The following is a 22255-nucleotide window of genomic DNA, read 5'->3' as shown; positions in this document are numbered from 1 at the left end:
TAATAACAAAGGTTGTAAAAAATCCAGGAGTGTGCACATCTTGTCTGAAATTGACAAATCAATTAACAAAATAACATCAATATGAAATATTGTTAAAAGAGTGACAGGGATAGAATCCATAGAACGTCACATTATTTCTGTTATAGGGAATGGTATTGTTGTAAAAGACAGTTCATGTGTAGTAGATATTTTTAATAATTACTTTTAAAAAAGTAGGTGTGAATATCGGTGCAAATAGATCAGAAGAGAAATAAAAACAGTATACAGAAGAGGCAATACAGAGGACATTTAGTGAATTATAAATTAAGCCCACATCCACATCTAAAATGAGGAAGATCATTATAATTCTAAAAGGTAAAAGTTCATACGCGGTGGATAATATCTCCAACAAGACAGTAAAAATTTGTGGCCGTATAATATGTAATGTTCTTAGTGCTTTATGTAATGCCTCACAGCTCAGGGTGTTCTTCCACAAAGACTGAAATATATCACTGTTAGGCCTCTCTATACAAAGAAAGCGATTCCATAGATGTCATAACCAGCGCCCACTATCACTCCTTACAGAAGTTTCTATAGTTTTTGAGAATCTAATGTACTCCAGAGTTGTCACCCGTCTGTGTAGTAATTGGGTACTTAACCAATCGTAGTTTGAATTTCAAAAGGGCCATTTTACTGAGTCAGCTATTTATACATTTACTTAGCACATAATAAAATCTTTAAATGATAAGTAATCACCGATTGAGATATTCTGTGCCTTATAGAGGACATTGGATTGTGTCAATTGTAATTTTCTATTAGAGACGTTAAGTTTTTATGGAATACAGAAAGTTACCCTACGGTGTTCGAGAAATACAAAGAGGAACGCCACATCATCTGCATGGGCAGAAGTTACAATTACAGTCCCACAAGGTTCGATCATTGGTTACTTTATGTTGATGATTAGCTCTTTTATTTGAATCAGGAGGCACAATTAATCCTATTTACAGATGGTACACGCGTTGTTGTGAAGCCAAGCAAAGTAGCGTCAACACAAAATTGTAAAATACGATTTTGTGAAAGTTACCGAATGGTTTTCACAAATGTGCTTTCTTTAAACATGGAAAAATCGTAGTTCATTCAGTTCCGTACTGTCAAAAATGTCCTGCCTCCTAATAACTAAGTACTACGACAAGATATAATAAACATGGTAGTTAATTGTAAGTTCTTAGAGGTGCGTAATGATGAAAACTTAAACTGGAAAAACCGTATAGCAGATGTGCTCAAACGTTTAGGTTCGACTATTTTTGTCATAAGAATAATTGCCAAACTTTCGGATAAAGAAGTCAGTCAGTTAACATATTCTGCATATTTTCATTCACTGGAGCCTTATAGAATATTATTTTGAGGCAACTCCCAGCCTAGGCCAAAGGTGTTGATTGCCAAAAGAAAATACTTCGAATAATGTGTGAAGTTCAAATGTATATCTTGCAGTGATCTCCTCAAGCAGCTGGTAATATCAACTACTACTGTCTTACAGCACATTTATTCACTTACGAAATTTGTTATCAACAATCCATCTAAGTCTGAGAGCAACAGAGATATTTACAAATACAACACTCGAAGGAAAAATGATCCGCATTATGCTTTAATGAATTTAACTATGGCAGATAAAGGGGTGAAATATGCTACCGTTAAACTCTTTGGCAATCTATCCATGCAAATAAACATATATGAGAAGTGCTTTCAAATGTAGATTAAAGATTGTCCTACCCAATAACTCCTTCTGCACCATACAGGAATTCTTGAGTAGAGATAATTGGTCATTAAAAAGAAAACCATAAATGGCCAGCACGTGGCCATATAAATACTGTTTTATATATATTTTTTAAAGTTGTCTGCAAGTGTTCTATATTGAGGTGACAAGTCATGGGATACCTCCTAATACCATGTTGGACCTCTTTTGCCCGTCGTATTGCAGCAACTCCCCGTAGCATGGACTCGACAACTCGTTGAAACTCGCCTGCAAAAAATTTGAGCCATGCTGCCTCTGCAGCCCGTCCATAATTGCGAAAGCGTTGCCGGTGCAGGTCGAAATGCAAGACCTGACTTTTCGATTATGTTTGATTCATGTCGGGTGATCTGGGTGGCCAAATCATTCGCTCAAATTGTCCAGAATGTTCTTCACACCAATCGCGAACAATTGTGGCCGGATGACGTGACATCATTGTTTGGGACCATGAGAAGCGTGAATGGCTGAAAATGGTCTCCAAGTAGCCAAACATCACCATTTCCAGTCAAAGATCGGTCAGTTTGACGAGAGGACCAGTCCATTTCAAGTAAACACAGCTCATGTCATAAGGAGCTGCCACCACCAATTTGCACAGTGCCTTGTTGACAACTTCAGTCCATGGCTCCGTGGGTTCTGCGCCACACTCGAACCCTACCATCAGCTCTTACTAACTGAAATTGGGGCTCATCTGACCAGACCACGTTTTCCAGTCGTCTAGGATCCAACCGATGTGGTCACGAGCCCAGGAAAGGCGTGTAGGCGATGTCGTGCTGTTAGCAAAGGCACTCGTGTCTTTCGTCTGCTACCATAGCCCATTAACGCCGAATTTCGACGCACAGTGCCAACGGATACATTCCACATTGATTTCTGCGGTTATTTCAAGCAGTGTTTTTTTGTGTGTTAACACTGACGCGTCTAGGAAAACGCCGTTGCTCTCGGTCGTTAAGTGAAGGCCGTCAGCCACTGCAGGCATCCATGGAGAGAAGCAATGCCTGAAAAGTCGTATTCTCGGCAGACTCTTGACACTGCGGATGTCGGAGTATTGAATTCCGTCACGATTTCCGAAACGGAATATCCCATGTGTCTAGTTCCAACTACCATTCCGCGTTCAAAGTCCGTTAATTTCCGTCGGGCGGCCATAATCACGTCGGAAACCTTTTCACATGAATCACCTGAGTACAAATGACAGCTCCGTCAATGCACTGCCCTTTTATATCTTGTTTACGCAATACCGCCATCTGTATTTGCGTATATTGGTATCCCATGACTTTTGTCGCCTCAGTGTATGTTCGTTCTGTTGACACGTCTCACACTATGGCGTTTATCTCTAATTTGATCTGCGTACCAAAGAACTAAAAAACTAGTTAACTAACCTGTAATCGATCAGATTATGCAACAACAGACTGCTGCCTTATGTTTAGTGATGCATCGACGCGGTGCTTGATGTTGAAAGGCTACAGAGGAATACGCCAAGCTGTTTACCTTCTAGTGAGATCGTTGGTGCTACTAGCATTCTTCCATCGCAGACATCAATATAATCGTCGGTAGAATACCTTCATTCCTCGACCTTCGTATGACGTCACCACAACTTAAATCAGCTGGTTGATAAACTTAGCCGGCCGGAGTGGCCGAGCGGTTCTAGGCGCTACAGTCTGGAACCGCGCCACCGCTACGGTCGCAGGTTTGAATCCTGCCTCGGGCATGGATGTGTGTGATGTCCTTAGGTTAGTTAGGTTTAAGTAGTTCTAAGTTCTAGGGGACTGATAACCTTAGAAGTTAAGTCCCATAGTGCTCAGAGCCATTTGAACCATTTTGATAAACTTAAAATAACACCAAAGCATCAGTTACTACGGTCAGCTCCTATTATTCAAACTTTTAGGTCGGAGGAAGTCATATTAAGATATTAAGCTTTAATTTAAACTTAACGAGGCACTGAAACCAATAGGAATTTGTGTTACTGCCGGCTTTCTCGGCGTATTCCAATGATAGGATCTTCCCGGTTTATCAGCCGAGCGGTGGCGTCGTCTTGTGTCGCAACGTTTCGATGAGTTTCATTTCTATTTTCACCTAAAGATTATGAGTATGAAAGTCATCGAAACGTTGCGACAAGACGTCACTACTCGGCTGATCATCAGAGAAGATTTTATGGATAGAAATTCATCCTTGGACGTCGTCACTGCTGTAACATAAAAATTAGAACACCTCGAAGGCGACACACAAAAAAACTCACAATGCCATCAAGTGTGCTAAGTGCGTTCAGGAGGGCCATACTGAACGACATGCAGGATCTCAGCAGCCCCGCGCGACTAGCGCCAAGGAGGACAGACGTATTCTTCACTCCGTCGTTTTGGATTGTACGGCCTGATTAGAAAATAGGCCGGTTTTCAGCATTACAAGTATCCATACGGACAGTGCGACGACGTCCGGAGAGAGAAAATGCCATCGACTGTTGCCTTGGCCAGAACGATTTTCCAAATTTCTGACACTTAGAAGACAGCTGGCCATGGACTGCCAACACTCGCTGGCCACTACGATTGATGAACTTCGTCATTGAGTTCAAGCAGCATGGAATGATGGACCCATACCTGTCATCCAAAGAAGATTGCAATTGATGCTCGGCCGGGTTAGAGCCTTCGTTGCTGCTAGAGGTGGCAGCTCCTTACAAATTTGATCTTATATTATTGCTACTATATTTTGCATGCACAGTAAGTGAAATTTCGTTTTTTTCTCTCCTTCCTGATGTTGCAGTTGTAATAGTTGTCACACTGTTCACCTTTTTCTATATATGTGCACGAAAACTACTACTATTAATTATTATTATACCTGAATCGTTATTATCTTTATACAGCAGTACGACATGATGGGATCCCAAAGGCTTTACCCTGTCCAGTCACATTAAGGTGCCGGCCGACGTGGCCGTGCAGTTAAAGGCGCTGCAGTCTGGAACCGCAAGACCGCTGCGGTCGCAGGTTCGAATCCTGCCTCGGGCATGGATGTTTGTGATGTCCTTAGGTTAGTTAGGTTTAACTAGTTCTAAGTTCTAGGGGACTAATGATCTAAGCAGTTGAATCCCATAGTGCTCAGAGCCATTTGAACCATTTTTTTCACATTAATGTAAACATGTGTCAGAAACCTGAATAACCACCTTTCGCAGCGCTGACCACTGATAGACGTACAGGAAGAGTATATACTTATATGGATATGGTGTCGGTTCTTTCGGACATGTCCGAAAGAACCGACACCATATCCATATAAGTACATAGTTCTGGCAATACCGGCCATGACCTTCCTCTTCTGTGCGGATGCACACATATTACCCGAACTCTTATGGGACTTGGTAAGAATGTCTTCCACGAGTAATGAGTATGTTGGGTAGGGCCACTACGAATGTAGTGTGTGGACATATAAGGTGAGAGTGTGGGTCTCGCGGGAGGCGTGCGCGAGATAGTCCCTGTAGTCGCACTATCCTCTGTGCCCTCGGTGGCTCAGATGGATAGAGCGTCTGCCATGTAAGTATGAGATCCCAGGTTCGAGTCCCAGTCGGTGCAAACATTTTCACCTGCCCCCGTTGATATATATCAACGCCTGTCAGCAGCTGAAAGTATTAATATATAATTCTAATTTCGTACCGGAAGAGAGTCAGTGAGATTATGGAAGGTACCGACAGCGATGTGGAGCCATGCCGACTCCAGTGTCACGGCCAGCTGCGCTGGGTTTCTCGGTTGAGGAAACAGCCCGATCAAGATGGTCCCACAGATTCTCGACTGGGTTTAAATCCGGGGAATTTGGTGGTCAGAGGAGTGAGGAAAACTCATACTAGCGCTCTTCGAACTACGCACGCACACTGCGAGTCGTGTGGTTCAGATGGCTCTGAGCACTATGGGACTTAACTTCTGAGGTCATCAGTCCCCTAGAACTTACAACCACTTAAACCTAACTAACCTAAGGACATCACACACATCCATGCCCGAGGCAGGATTCGAACCTGCGACCGTAGCGGTCGCGCGGTTCCAGACTGTAGCGCCTAGAACCGCTCGGCCAACACCGAGTCGTGTGTCACGATGCTTTGTCCTGCTAGCAGATTCCGTCGTGCGGAAGAAAAACTGACTGCATGCAGGGATGGACGTGGTCCTCAAGGATAGTTGCATACTTGTGTTGATCCATTGCTCCCAGAATGACTAGAACACCCAGGGAATGCCGCGAAAACAATGCCCAGACCATCACGTTCCCTCCACCGACCTGGATCCTTCCGAAGACTGTTACAGGCTGTTTGCTTTCAGACGTTTTACACCGTTCACGCCAACGCGATTCATGTGAAAAGGCCACCTGCCGCCACTCAGTGGACGTCCAGCTGTGGTACTGGCGTGCAAATTGAAGCCTTCATCGCTGATGAACAGCAGTCAGCATCGGTTCACGAACTAGACGCCTACTACGGAGGCCCATACGCAGCAACGTTCGCTGAATGCTTGTTGAGAAGGCACTGCTCAGCCCCTTCGTTCACCTGAGCGGTCAGTCGTTCAACAATTATACGTCTGTTCGCCCGAACACATATCCGCAGCCGTCATTCACCCCTGTCATCTACGGCCCGTGGTCCACCAGTTGCGTCAGCTCCGGTTTTGGATAGCGCCTTTTTCCCATGCCCGGTATACTTTAATAACGGCAGTAGATGAATAATTTAAATACTTAGCCATTTTGGAAATGCTTGCACCCTCTGCCGCAAAGCCAGTGACCAACCTCTTTTGAAAGTACGATAAATCTATCCGTTTCCGCATTACGACTGCACAGTTTTCCGCGTCTCCTCGACACGCTTTATACACCCTCCACTGCTAGTGCTGCCACCTGCCTCTTGTAAGTGGTTATTTCACGTTTACATCGACCACAGGCGGTGGTCACATTAATGTAACTGGACTGTGCACAAAGTAAAACCAGTTTTAAACGCCTCTTCCATGGTGTTGCCATGTGGTAACAAACCGCACATTTATGTAGAGCCCTTTTGGGTAGCCGCGTGGTTTGAGGTGCCTTGCCAAGGTTCGCGCGGCTCCCCCGTCGGAGACTCGAGTCCTTCCTCGGGCATGGGCGAGTGGGTGTTGCCCTTAGCGTAAGTTCGTTTAAGTTAGATTAAGTAGTGTGTAAGCCTAGGGACCGATAACCTCAGCAGTTTGGTCCCATAGGAACTTATCACAAACTAAAAAAGAAAAAAGAAAGTATAACATTAATGAAACCACTCGTATATGCCTGATGTTTCCGACTGGCAGTATGCGAAGTACTGTTGCATCGAGCTAGACTATGTCTAGCATCATTATGTTGCAAAAAACACTGAAAATCGATAATATTTTCTGTAGATCGAGTATATGTGAACACACGCGAATGCAGCTGAAAGAGCGAATTACTTCTGCCAATTAGATCACATCTAGTTAGATTTTTAAAGTAGTTATAATGATGCTAGATGACAGCACAGATTATGTTTGAATGTCGCTGTAACCAAACGATTAATAATTGAGCATATTTTCAGTTTGATGCCGTATGATAAAAATTTCAAAATAATTAATACACCAAAATTAAATTAAAATATCTATGTTCAACCTCTTACTTAGTATTCTGTGTGTCAGACACCACCCACAGATATTTTTTCACTGACTTTTTTTCCTAAAAAGAAATGCCATGAGATAGTGGGTTAATGGCCAACAATGTATTTTGTAGTCCAAATCACAGTTCATCACGGTTAACATCATATGCCGGTAGCCAGTTTATAAAGCTAACAGCAAAAAAAAATTATATATATATATATACCTGTTCAGTTTTCAATGTATCGAAGCGAATGCAACAGAGAATGTGAATAATGGTACTGGTACGACAGATACCCTTCGGCACACGCCGTAAGGTTCCTTGTAGAGTGCAGATGTAGATGCAAAACCACAATTTACTGTAGGCAACAGACAAGGGCAAAATAATCGTAAAAGAAAAAGTAAAGGATCAGGTTGAAGATAGAGGAAATTAGAACTGATATTGAGAACTATTACTCTTTACCGTGTCTCTCTTTAAGCTGTCTTAGAATATAGCTAACTAAAATGAAACTGCATAGCAAACCACTATTTCGGCAGTTAACAGAAAAAATACGACCTCATCTATAATGCGATGATTTTCATACTACCAGTTGGTTACGCTGATGGATTAGACATAAGAAAACAGCGAATGGATTTCCTGTATGTGTAGCTCGACATTTTTCCATACGCCACATATTAGCGGAACGTACTAACATCTACATATGAGATGGTAGTTGCACCACCAGCGCATATAATATCTAGGTGGAAACCAATACAATATGAAGCAGCTTCTAACTCACCCGTCATTTTCTACTTTGCAGGGCTTCAGGTGTATGTAACTGGAGGGAAAGATGCCCTGAAACAAAACATATATTATTAAAACACACAATGAATTAATACAATCAAGTTAACTAAGTTTACTTCTAGGGGATAGTAAAACATTAAATTCAGGTATCTTATTGACTAGCTGTAAATTCTCTGATTTTCGCTTCAGTAAAGATCTACATGGACGATCGTAGCGGAAACTCCTCCCATGAAATAGCACCTTGCGAAAAAATATGGCAATTACATAGGGAAAGACCTGTAGCGTAGAGGGCACAGATGTATCGAACGCAATACATCCATTACGTCCACGTGCTTCGAAACGCAAGGAACGTCTTCACTTTTTAAAACTTACCTGAATCCTCTTTCAAACATGTGAGCACACACACACACACACACACACACACACACACACACACACACACACACACACACACACACGCACGCACACACACACACACACACACACACACACGCACGTCTTTGTGACTACCAACTTCATCTGGACACACTCATACATGGAAATCCATTTTAATTACCTAGGCGACATGAACATCACTTTTCCCCTCATTTTGCTAAAATCCACGTTGAAAGACGCTGCATTACAAAACAACAAGTTCAAAACACATAGGATCACGATACCATCAAGCAACAAAACTACAAAACCAAAACTGATTTAGGGAATTTTTGCCAGAGGAAGATTCTGTTGCTCTTAAAATTCCAGACAAATATTAACATTTTATAATGTGGTGCTTGATGCATATCGTTCGCTGTGGTTCTCGTGAGTCGAAGGGATCAACAGTAGTGAGTGCAAGTTGCCTTTCACACTTCCGACCTCAACACACGATTAACTCTACGAGCTATTCGAGTTTACAATAACACAGAATGACGTTGGTAATATAACCATTAACGCTGCTCAATGTAGATGCAGGTCAGATTTAATTACCAAAAATAAACTAAAAAAATTGTAAAAAAGAAATGAAACAATTAACCTTCTCGTTTAATCAAAAATGTTCCTAGTAATGACACCTGTTTTACACCGGAACGCCGACACAGCGAGTGCACAATTGTCATATAGAACCGACTGATAATTATTAAAAGGAAAAGGGTCACTTTATCAGCTATTTGTAGGGCAAAGAAATGATAATATTCGTTAAAATTAACCATAAATTTATTGAGCCTTAAAAATTAGTTCTCAGATCAAGGTAAATTACAGTTACGGTTCACTATGTTAAAGATAAAAATTAATGACCACGAAATTACAAAAAGAATTACATTAATCAGCAGCGAGACAAAATTGCTGTCTATTTTGAAAGCACTGTATAAATGCTGAAGGCACCTGAAGCTACGCTGAAGGCTGCCATTGAAACTGCAAATGAATTTTCAGAGTCTGTGCACCTCGCAAATGCGATAATACTGGAGAAGATCGACTCACGATCTCAGTACAAAAAATTTACTGTAAAAAGCAAACTCACATTGCGGAATAAACTCGGAAATTGTGAGCTGTACGGAGGAAAAGCAGCGCAAATGGTACTCGAAAAAAGCGGCAGGCTGGTCTGGGCAACTGTCGATATCTCCGTGACGTAACGTCGCCCCCGCCGTCCCAAACTGTGAACACCAATTGTGTCCTATCTATATTCCAATTCGCTCCTAAACGCCACCGGTTGGAGGGGAGGATTCACGAGTTTTGCCACCGAGACAATCGAAAATTTTTCAGCAAGTTTTAAAATGCGAAGGATGTCTGCAGAATTTTCTCCACAGGTGCATGTTGTGTTTCCGTAAACTGACTAGAATTTGGCACTGGACGGCCTCTCGTGCAACTCGTTTCCCACGCTGTGTACAATAAAATGGCGGTGGGTCATTATCTGCATATGCTTCTAAGAAAGTCCGTGAGCATTGCTGGCTATCCCCCAAGGACCACTCGTGTTTCGCACAGCACTGAAAAGGCGCTTTGCGATACTCCGGCCTGGGAGCACCTTTACCTACGGCGTCCTTCCCACGCGACTCTACCGTTCTTGGGGGGGAATTTGGGGAAATTTTCCGAAAATTCGCTCCTCATCCACCCATCACCTAAAGCTTGCAGCTGGCCTTTCTCACCACATTCCAGCAATGGGGAATTTAGCAAGCTCATACTCCAGACTTCACAAGCCCTGTATCTCTACCAAAAAAATTTAGGATAATACAACGGCAATGAATTTATTTATCGTCGCTTAACGACATGCGATTAACAAGTCACCTCATTTTTAAAGACAGAATGGCGAATTTTCGAATTTTAGAAAATTCCTTCACTTCGCACAGCAATTAAATTTTACTTCTAAATAATTATAATGCTACAAAAATCTACTTTCTTTGGCACCTTCTTTGGTACCAAAGTATAATGATAGCGAGTTATTGTGCCTGGGAACACCATGCCTACAGTTTCTAGGACATATGTGGTGTTTCTCATAGCAGCAGTGCAGTACAACAATGAATCGAAGAAGCTCAAAAGTTCTACCATGCCTTCAAGAACTAGTTTAGCGTGCATGTGAATGATTCACACAAGAACTGATCAGCTTTAATTCCAGTCTCGAAACTTCAAACGCAGAAGATAGCAGAAAGATATGAGTGTGATGTGTTCTCAACCAGGCGTGAATTAACAAATATGCTCTATTTGCTGCTTCTGTTTCTTTAAGGTGTCTCATCATCGTAGGAGGAATAAAACGAGTTTGTTTGACTACCCAAACATTCCACGATGTTTGAGGCCTGTTGCACATAGCGATAAGCTTCTTGTTCCACCCACTATAAGACAGATCACGCCCTGTGCAGAATTACGTGACGACAGTATCGAAGTTGTGCAAGTGCACGTATCACGCGAAACCTCAATTTCCAAATTCACACGAATTAAATAACGTAACATCAGATATTAGTTTAACAATACCAAACGCAGAAACAGTAACAAAAAGACTGCATGAGTGAAATTTGCTGGATAGAAACTGCAAGATACCTAAGCAAAGGGAGCACTACCGCACTTTGTTTCAGCACTTTATGCTTAACGATGGATTATACTTCTGGTGTAGTATTGGGTGGCCGAATTGACCAACATGACGAGTTCGTGGCTGGTCATGAAAATATGACGTGTCAACCACTTCTGCAACTACATCTCCAGTCTATAAACAACTGTCAAGCGTATGGCAGAGGGTACTTCCTGTTGTACAATGCAGTGGAGTGCGGGAAGAATGACTGCTAAACTACATCTGTACGTGCTGCAATTTGTCTAATCTTGTCTTTGCCGTCACTACGAGAGCGGTAAGTTGGGAGTTGTAGCATACTCCTAGATTTCTCACATAATACTGATTCTTGTAACCCTGTAAGCAGGCTTTGATGGGATACAAGAGGAGAACCATACCGGAAATGACCGCGGAGAAACTCTCGGACGTTGGCGCGCCAGGTACATATAGTCTGCGGCCGCGAGCTCGGCTCCGGTTCACCACGGGCAATGGGGGGTGAAGCTCTGACAGTGCCAGCCTTATGCTCAAGACTCAATCGCTGCGCCATCTGTAAGGGCTTAACGTTTCATCTGCGCATGCGCACTGAAGTGGCTAATTTTTTATCCGGTGAGCTTATTTTAACCCTTTCAAAAACAATTTCTTTCAGGTGGAAGACAATGTATTGTTATTTTAATTAATGTCGCAGTATAAAAAAGGATTTCCCACCGTTTTGTTTTCCAACTTGCGAAGGGGTGGGACATACAGAGTTTGTCGAAAGTACCCCCGGGGATTCAGAAGATGACTGCACAAAAACTACACGACATACAGGGATTACAGCACCTCTTGAAGTTTGTAATTCACGTTACAGGTGCTCAATGTCGGCGTAGCTTGTGATGCGGCAGACGTCAATACGTACGTGCGTTTCATTGACACGAATTGTTCAGGAAGACGAGACAGCAGCTCACTATGCAAATCTATTGATTGCGTTGGCTATCTGCAGGCGCTGACTAATTCGATGCGACAATACAGAACGGGTGATTTGTCTCCATGTTCTGATACGCCTGCCTTATTGCAACTACGCCACGGTTCGTGTTACCAATCGAAACTTGGATAGATTCTCCGTCCACTGACGTATCATTCTTCTCTATGTCTCGCAGTTTTAGCGGAGTCAATGTATGAAATGCTGATAATCTATCGTGGGACACATACGTATCACTGGTAGTGAAAGGGTTACAGCATGTTTCCATAAGAAAGGCGGCTACACTTTTTACTAGTGCTTTCGTCATTATCAGAAAAAAATGCAGGTTAACCATGTAAAGAGTGCATATGGAAAACTACGTCGCAAAAAAGAGGACAAGGCGAGTGTATCAGTAGAGCTGCCATCCCGGCCTATTGGCTTGGGTTGAGGTGGTGCCGTTGTAGTGCATGCCGCCGTCCCGTCCGCGCCACGTGTCAAGCTGCAGTAAATGTCTCTGCAAAGTAGTGCAGACATTTTGGTTTCCACGCCGCTGTGCCACACCTTTAGGCAATTTTTGGTTATATCAACTACCGTCAAATGGCAAAGGCTGCAAGGCCAACTTCAGTGTGACAGATTTTTAACTACATGAAATAAAATCGTCATAACTTCTGAACGGTTTGCGTTAGGACGTTTAAACTGGATGGTTGGCCGCGGGGATTGATGGGAATTAGTATGCGTAGTATGGTTGAGCGACGAAGCCCACTTTCATTTGGACGGGTTCGTCAGTTAGCAAAATTGGCGCATTTGGAGTACTGAGAATCCACATTTCGCGATCGAGAAGTTTTTTCATCCTCAACGGGTGAATTCGTGGTGTGCAATGTCCAGTCGCGGAATAATTGGTGCGATATTGCTTCATGGCACGGTGACTACCGAACAGTACGTGAAGGTTTTGCGGGATGATTTCATCCCCATTATCCAAAGTGACCCTGATTTCAACAAGATGTGGTTCATGCAAGACGGAGCTCGACCCCATTGAAGCAAGGGAGTGTTTGATGACCTATAGGAGCACTTTGGGGACCGCATTCTGGCTCTAAGTTACGCACAGGCCACTGTTATTGGCCTCGATTGGTCGCTATATTCTCCGGATGTGAACATACGTGACTTATTTTTGTGGGGCTGTATTAACGACAAGATGTACAGCAATAACCCCAAAACCATTGCGGAGCACAAAACAGCAATTCAGGAGGTCATCGGCAGCATCGATGTTCCGACACTTCAGCTGGTCATGCAAAATTTTGCTATTCGCCTGCGCCAGATCATCGCCAATGACGGCACGCATATCGAACATGTCATAACATAAATCCGAATGTCTGTAATGACGTTTATGTGTTGAATAAAGTATGTGCACGCCATAGTTTGTAACTAATTTACGTTTTTTCCATATAGTTCAATAACTGTCGCCCTGTATCAGCACTAAAAAAATGGTTCAGATGTCTCTAAACACTATGGGACTTAACATCTGAGGTAATCAGTACCCTAGACTTAGAACTACTTAAACCTAACTAACCTAAGGACATTCCACAAATCCATGCCCGAGGCAGGATTCGAACCTGCGACCGTAGCAGCAGCGCGGTTGCGGACAGAAGCGCCTAGAACCGCTCATCCACAGCGGCCGGCCAGCCCTGAACTCAGCGCTTGCAATCTTTGATTGAAAAACAGTTAAAGTAGAGCAGCAGTTTAGCGCTGAATTTACACTGCGCGACACAATTAAAGGGCCACTTCTCTGAAATCCTGTAATTATCTCCCATAGCGACGCATAAGTTTGAAATATGGCTCAAAGGTACATACAACTCTCCCCTGTAATGATGCCTTGCGACGTCAGCCTAGGGCACGGCGACGCTTAAGTTAGCAAGCTATCGACACACGCGAAAAAATAATCAGAGCTCAGAAGTTCACATGAGGTGTAAGATGGGTTAATGATGCCACATTGGTATCTAGTTTCAATACAGTTCTGTCCAATCTCATCGTGAACGTGTCTACCGCTGAGAAGATAGTTATACTCCTTACCCACAGTTCACCCTTCGTTTTCACGCCTCTTCGATGGAGGTCAGAAGCGCGAAGCCCAGTCCTGGAATTACACCATTCTGTTATGACTGACTGAGGAAAGCATTTCAGACACTCCGCCACTCACAATCAACATGACAAGGCCTCAGAGGGTGGCACAAAAGGCATCAATGAAACTACCGCTTTACGTGGAGGCGGGGTTCGTACCCACACAATTCATGATCGAAAATGACAGCTCGCACTGCGATAAGCTACGGGATGACGTTCTTCACAACGTTCGACACTGCTGACACCCGCCGGACGATTAGACCCGACTCTGACGACAATCTGGGGCTACAGTCCCAATGAACATTATCTAACACCTTTGGAGTGCAGCGCGACTGCAGTTTTTGCTCTGGCATACAAGGAAGAACCACTAGGGACCGTTCAAAACCATTCGTCGAAATTTGAACGTGACCCGAAACAGTGAAGGGTGTTTACGCTTTTTCAGTCCTCCTGTTTCGGTCCTCCTACAGCATGTTCATGGGAAGGTGCAACATTGAACACATTCATAAGTATAACAGCAAATGGTCCCTCTATGACTCCCAGTTCAGCAACACCACCGGCGCCACCCGTGCATATTCGTTGAGCACTTCACAGATGTACCTGTACACAGACTTTGACACCCATTCAACTAGGTGGAGCTCCGCTGCTGCTCTGGCGCCTGAAAGCAGGCAACCTCTTTGGCACCTCGTAGATTCCGCACGCCACCACTCAGGCGCTACAGCAGCGACAGTGTGCCATTCAGCTAAATGAGTATCGAAGGTACAGTTATCAGTTATAATATGCTCAGCAGAATAGTGCACGTGGCACGGAGGGCGTTGATGCCAAACCGGAGTGGGGGGGGGGTAAGGAAGGGGGGACCATTTGCCGCCGTTTTATTCATGTACTTGTCGAAGTTGCCATCCCCACCCCCCACCCTACCCCCACCCTCCCACCGTGATCACGGCGCGACACGAGAGCTGAAAATGCATACACATTTGCTGCGTCAGATCATGTTCAAGTTTGGTCAAATGGCTTTGAACAGTCCCTAGTGGTTTCACCACGTATAACAGGGCAAACATTCTGGTCCCACTACATTGCGTAGGGGTCACATCACGTTCTTTGCGGTTGCAGCTCCACAGTGTCCTTAGAGAAGGGATCAACCATTCGGGAGGGGGTGGGGAGGAGTGTCAGTAGTGTCAAAGATTGTCAAGAACGTCTTCCTTTTAAGTTTTCAACTGGGAAATGTGTGGAAATCAACGCCGCAAGTAAAGGAAACTTTAGTCAAAAATGTTCAAATGTGTGTGAAATCTTATGGGACTTAATTGCTAAGATCATCAGTCCATAAGCTTACACACTACTTAACCTAAATTATCCTAAGGACAAACACACACACCCATGCCCCAGGGAGGACTCGAACCTCCGGCGGGACCAGCCGCACAGTCCATGACTGCAGCGCCTTAGACCGCTCGGCTAATCCTTCAAGGCAAAACTTTAGTCATGCATTGAAATATACACTGGTGTGCATCCCGCGTCACTGCCAAGTATCATAGAAGTAGCTCGATGAAACTTGGACAGTAACAGAAAGACTGCTAAGTATCATATAGCCGCGCGGGGTAGCCGCGCGGTCTGAGTCGCCTTGTGACGTTCCGCGCAGCTTCCCCCCCCCCTCCCCCCCCCCCCCTAAGTAGCGTGTAAGTTTTGGGACCGATGACCTCAGCAGTTTGGTCCAATAAGTTCTAATCACAATTTTCCAAAGAAGTATCATACAGAAGGTAACTGAATGGAATTACCAATAAAACGATCATGTTCAACAATGTTTCTGGATGCGTTAAGTGTTCTCACTTCTCGCCATATGAGGGTACGTCCAGTATTGCCGAACATGATCGTATTCGTGGTCCAGGTGTTACAGTGCGGCGAGGCATGACGTGAAATCGACGTACTGACCTCCAAATCTTTGATCACGGTATACTCATCGGTCAACGCTATTGTGATTCTGTACTCCTTTCCCATGCGCGTCTTTTCTGGTGTGCATTAAGGCCTGACTTCCTTTTCATTTTCCCGAAATGTAAGCCCAGCCGCGCGGGATTAGCCGAGAGGTCAGGGGCGCTGCAGTCGCGGACTGTGCGGCTGGTTCCGGCGGAGGTTCGAGTCCTCCCTGGGGCATGGGTGTGTGTGTTTGTCCTTAGGATAATTTAGGTTAAGTAGTGTGTAAGCTTAGGGACTGATGACCTTAGCAGTTAAGTCCCATAAAATTTCACTTTTTTTTTTTTTTTTTTTTTTTTTTTTAAGCCCAGGATGACTTGCTAGGAAGGGCAACAAAACGGGGCGTAGAATACGAGGTGCATTCAGGTTCTAAGGCCTCCGATTTTTTTTCTAATTAACTACTCACCCGAAACCGATGAAACTGGCGTTACTTCTCGACGTAATCGCCCTGCAGACGTACACATTTTTCACAACGGAGGAGGAGGATATTAGTGTTTAACGTCCCGTCGACAACGAGGTCATTAGAGACGGAGCGCAAGCTCAGGGGAGGGAAGGATGGGGAAGGAAATCGGCCGTGCCCTTTCAAAGGAACCATCCCGGCATTTGCCTGAAGCGATTTAGGGAAATCACGGAAAACCTAAATCAGGATGGCCGGAGACGGGATTGAACCGTCGTCCTCCCGAATGCGAGTCCAGTGTGCTAACCACTGCGCCACCTCGCTCGGTTTTCACAACGCTGACGCCATGATTCCATGGCAGCGGCGAAGGCTTCTTTAGGAGTCTGTTTTGACCACTGGAAAATCGCTGAGGCAATAGCAGCACGGCTGGTGAATGTGCGGCCACGGAGAGTGTCTTTCATTGTTGGAAAAAGCCAAAAGTCACTAGCAGCCAGGTCAGGTGAGTAGGGAGCATAAGGAATCACTTCAAAGTTGTTATCACGAAGAAACTGTTGCGTAACGTTAGCTCGATGTGCGGGTGCGTTGTCTCGGTGAAACAGCACACGCGCAGCCCTTCCCGGACGTTTTTGTTGCAGTGCAGGAAGGAATTTGTTCTTCAAAACATTTTCGTAGGATGCACCTGTTAACGTAGTGCCCTTTGGAATGCAATGGGTAAGGATTACGCCCTCGCTGTCCCAAAACATGGACACCATCATTTTTTCAGCACTGGCGGTTACCCGAAATTTTTTTGGTGGCGGTGAATCTGTGTGCTTCCATTGAGCTGACTGGCGCTTTGTTTCTGGATTGAAAAATGGCATCGACGTCTCATCCATTGTCACAACCGACGAAAAGAAAGTCCCATTCGTGCTGTCGTTGCGCGTCAACATTGCTCGGCAACATGCCACACGGGTAGCCGTGTGGTCGTCCGTCAGCATTCGTGGCACCCACCTGGATGACACTTTTCGCATTTTCAGGTCGTCACGCATGATTGTGTGCACAGAACCCACAGAAATGCCAATTCTGGAGGCGATCTGTTCAACAGGCATTCGGCGATCCCCCAAACCAATTCTCTCCACTTTCTCGATCGTGTCGTCGGACCAGCTTGTGCAAGCCCGAGGTTGTTTCGGTTTGTTGTCACACGATGTTCTGCCTTCATTAAACTGTCGCACCCACGAACGCACTTTCGACACATCCGTAACTCCATCACCACGTATCTCCTTCAACTGTCGATGAATTTCAATTGGTTTCACACCACGCAAATTCAGAAAACGAATGATTGCACGCTGTTCAAGTAAGGAAAGCGTCGCCATTTTAAGTATTTAAAACAGTTCTCATTCTCGCCGCTGGCAGTACAATTCCATCTGCCGTACGGTGCTGCCATCTCTGGGATGTATTGACAATGAACGCGGCCTCATTTTAAAACAATGCGCATGTTTCTATCTCTTTCCAGTCTGGATAAAAAAAATCGGAGGCCTTGGAACTTGAATGCACCTCGTATCTTCGACGTACTGCTGTACTGTAAAGGTGCCGCGAATGACAACCAAAGAGGTCCTGCTATGAAGAAATTGGCTTCCCGGATCGTCATTCCTCATTGTCGCACCGTATAGCGGGCAACAGTCACGTTGACATCCCACCGCTGTCCGGGGCGCCTTCAGACACGTCTTCTCTGGTCACTGGGGCTCAGTTAGAAGGGAGACTCATCACTGAAGACAATTCTACTCCAGTAAATTAGGTTCTAGGCCGAAGACATGTCTGGAGACACCACTGGTAGCTTAAGATACCAGCCTGACTGTCGCCCACCAGGAGTGATGGTCTGGGGTTCCATTTATTTTCATAGGAGGACCCCTTTGGTTGTCATCCGTAGCACCCTTACAGAAAAGTGATACGTCGGCGTTGTTCTACGCCCCATTTTGTTGCCCTTCACGATAAGCAACCTGGACTTACATTTCAGCAAAATAATGCCCACTCGCACACGGCAAGAGTTTCTTCTGCTTGTCTTCGCGCTACCCAAACCCTATCTTGGTCGGCAAGATCGCCAGATCTCTCCCCAATTGAGAACATTTGGAGAATTATGGGCAGGACCCGCCAACCACCTCGGAATTTTGACGATCTAGCGCTCTAATTGAACAGAACTTGACACGATATCCCTCAGGACATCCATCAACTCTGTTAGTCCATGCCAAACTGAATAAATGTTTGCATAATGGCTAGAAGTGGACCAATGCGTTATTGACTTGCTCAATTTGTGAAGCGATTTCTCTTGAATAAATCATCCACTTTTTCTGAAATTGTAATCATTCGTTTGTCTGTTCATGTACATCACATCTGCCGATTTCCGTCCCATTGGTATAATTCCTTCGTGGTGCGTCGGTACTTTTTTTGTCTTAGAGTGTATAATGTGCAGACATCTTAACTCTTTAGTAACTAAACTCTATCCAACATCCAATGATGTATTAGTAATCTTACATCAGATGTGCCCATACTCTGACAACCTGTTGTGCACATGATATCTACCAACAACAGTCGGAGTTCAGACGGAAAGGAGGAGCGATGGTATAAAACAGTGCCATCATTTGTTACAGAAGCACCTTCCTGCCTTATTATTAACCAATGGAACTTCAGTAAACAAAAGCCACTAGATGAATTTAGACACTTATTCAGAAATGTTATGTATGCTGGAATACAAGAACATGTACTACATTTATAATCTATTACTGAAGGAACGAGGTGGACATTGTAGCACAGACAGTGATGCAGAGGATGATACCGTGTGTGTCAAGAGCGCTTAGCAGACTCTGCACCAGTTGGGAAGCCGGGCGAGAGGAAATGTTTAACGAGCAGAGTTTTATAAAAAAGAATGCGAAACGAATTAGGTAAAAATAATCATACACTGACAATTTTAAATTGTTAAAACTCACTATCTAGTTCCTTTTTCCACGTTTGCTCACTTTCACATTCATACCCAAGAACACGACAGTGATCTTGTGAAAAAATCAAAATTTATAAAATATTGAACGTAAGTCTACAGTAAATATTTACACAGTATCGTACTCACTTGCAATAACTTTGTAAATACGGCGCGAAAAGGGAAAGAATGACACATTCCATCATAAAATCTTATCATCAAAGGCTACTAAGCCGATTAGACTCTTAAAAAAAAAAACATTTCCTTTCTTTGATACTTGAAGTACATTTGTTTATCCTGTTTCAGTTTTGTGTATTTGTTAACTTCATGGATTTATTATTAAAGAACAGATAAGCGTTAAGCATTTTTTAACTTGGAATTATAAAGAATAAGTTTCAAAGTTAGAGAATACTCATTGATGTAGTTAAATGTGTGTCTAGGACTGTATACGCAGATGAGACAGAAGGACTGGAGAAATTGTTTGGTCATTGTTTTGGAAACCATATCTCCTGTTGTCTGGTTTCGGCGCCCCTGCTAGCAAATGAAAAAGTATCCCAACGCACTCGGGTCGTTATCTCAGCTAACACCCTGCGAGGCGTACAACGAACAAATCCCCACTGAATAATCCCACATACGGACGCCGCAGGAGAACTAATCCAACACTGCATTATTAGTCTGTAAAGCAACAAGTCAGCAAACATAAATTGGAAAACTCTTATTATTATCTTTAAGAGTCACTATTCCTTCTTTTTGTAAAGGAAAAAGTACTTTCATCACTCATTCAGCAGTTTAAGATCTTAAAATCAAAAGTTTGGGTACGAAATCATTCGTATCTGGAATGTCAGGTTAATATTCAGACTTAAAAAAGACAGCAATGTGTGCATTTTTAAAAAAAATCTGGTTGTTCATACTATGGGCCTTCAGCTCTCAGCTACTGATAACAACTCATGTCGCCGCAACTGCTACAGCATTCATATTTATACCGTTGTCACAGACGCATTGAATAAAAAGCAATGTAAGTTAAATACCGGGTTTACTGTTATTCTGTTATTATTAACGCAAGGATTATCTTTACAATGCGTTCTGTCACGACTTTTTAATGTTACGGTATTTTTTCCTACATATACACAAATCAAAGAAAGTTTTGCAACACCTCGGTTCCGAGAGTTCCGGAAACCGTACAGAAAATTGGAATAGAGATCAACATAAACATCATTTCCGCACTTTTTATTGCTCATGAAAACCACACATTGCATGTTGTATCATCATACAGCGAGACCTTCAGAGGTGGTGGTCCACATTGCTGTATACGCTGGTACCTTTAATACCAGGTAGCACGTCCTCTTGCATTGATGCATGCCTGTATTCGTCGTGGCATACTATCCACAAGTTCATCAAGGCACTGTTGGCCCAGATTGTCCCACTCCTCAAAGGTGATTCGGCGTGGATCCCTCAGAGTGTTTGGTGGGTCACGTCGTCCATAAACAGCCCTTTTCAATGTATCCCAGGCATGTTCGATTGGGTTCGTGTCTGGAGGACATGCTGGCCACTCTAGTCGAGCGATTTCGTTATCCTGAAGGAAGTCGTTCACAAGATGTGCACGATGGGGGCGCGAATCGTCGTCGATCAAGACGAATGCGTCGCCAATATGTTGCCAATATGGTTACACTATCGGTCGGAGGCTGGCATTCACGTATCGTACAGCCGTTACACCGCCTTCCATGACCACCAGCGGCGTACGTCGGCCCAACATAATGCCACCCCAAAACAGCAGGGAACCTTCACCTCGCTGCACTCGCTGGACAGTGTGTCTAGGGTGTTCAGCCTGACCGAATTGCCTCCGAACACGTCTCCGACGATTGTCTGGTTGAAGGTATATGCGACACTCATCGGTGAAGGGAACGTGGTGCCAATCCTGACCGGTCCAATCGGCATGTTGTTGGACCGATCTGCACCGCGCTGCATGGCGTCGTGGTTGCAAAAATGGACCTCGCCATGGACGTCGGAAATTAAGTTGCGCCTCATGCAGCCTATTGCGCACAGTTTGAGTCGTAACACGACGTCCTGTGGCTGCACGAAAAGCATTATTCAACATGGCGGCGTTGCTGTCAGGGTTCCTCCGAGGCATAATCAGTAGGTAGCCCTTGGGCGGTCTGAGCGAGGCATGTCATCGACTGTTCCTGTCTCTCTGCATCTCCTTCAAGTCCTAATAACATCGCTTTGGCTCACTCCGAGACGCCTGGACACTTCCCTTGTTGGGAGCCCTTCCTGGTACAAAGTAACAATGCGGGCGCGATCGAACCGCGGTATTGACCGTCTGTTGAACTACAGACAACACGAGCCGTGTACCTCCTTGCTGGTGGAATGACGAACTGATCGGCTGTCGGACCCCCTCCGTCTAATAGGTGCTGCTCATGCATGGTTATTTACATCTCTGGGCGGGTTCAGTGACATCTCTGAACAGTCAAAGGGACTGTGTCTGTGATACAATATCCACAGTCAACGTCTATCTTCAGGAGTTCTGGGTACGGGGGTGATGCTAAGCTTTTTTTGATGTGTGTATTTCACAGTAATTCTACGCCGAAATCCCTATAAACTGTTTTCCTCATTTCTCTACCAAAAATGTATGAGAGTTCGTTGGAGTACACAAGGAGTTGCTATTCGGAAAGCAGTTTCAAATTTATGCCCCAAAAAGGAGACACAGAAATCAGATCATATTCCCGAGGAGGCGTCTTAAATCGTAAACGCTGACAAAAATGAGATCTTACGACGTAAAAGACTGTTTA

At 44.3% G+C, this 22255-nt stretch overlaps 1 protein-coding gene across 1 annotated transcript in view; it reads right to left on the bottom strand.

Moving 5' to 3' along the window:
* The window catches only part of LOC126183543 (dedicator of cytokinesis protein 3), a 1039887-nt gene that overhangs the window by 614074 nt on the left and 403558 nt on the right, over positions 1-22255 (bottom strand). The window contains exon 4 of the mRNA XM_049925613.1: positions 8112-8167. Within this exon, the coding sequence (XP_049781570.1) occupies positions 8112-8167 (56 nt within the window). The remainder of the gene's footprint in view (positions 1-8111; positions 8168-22255) is intronic.

This window comes from Schistocerca cancellata, chromosome 4 (assembly GCF_023864275.1).
Source record: "Schistocerca cancellata isolate TAMUIC-IGC-003103 chromosome 4, iqSchCanc2.1, whole genome shotgun sequence".
Lineage (NCBI taxonomy): Eukaryota > Metazoa > Arthropoda > Insecta > Orthoptera > Acrididae > Schistocerca > Schistocerca cancellata.
This window is presented reverse-complemented; position numbering and strand designations above follow the sequence as displayed.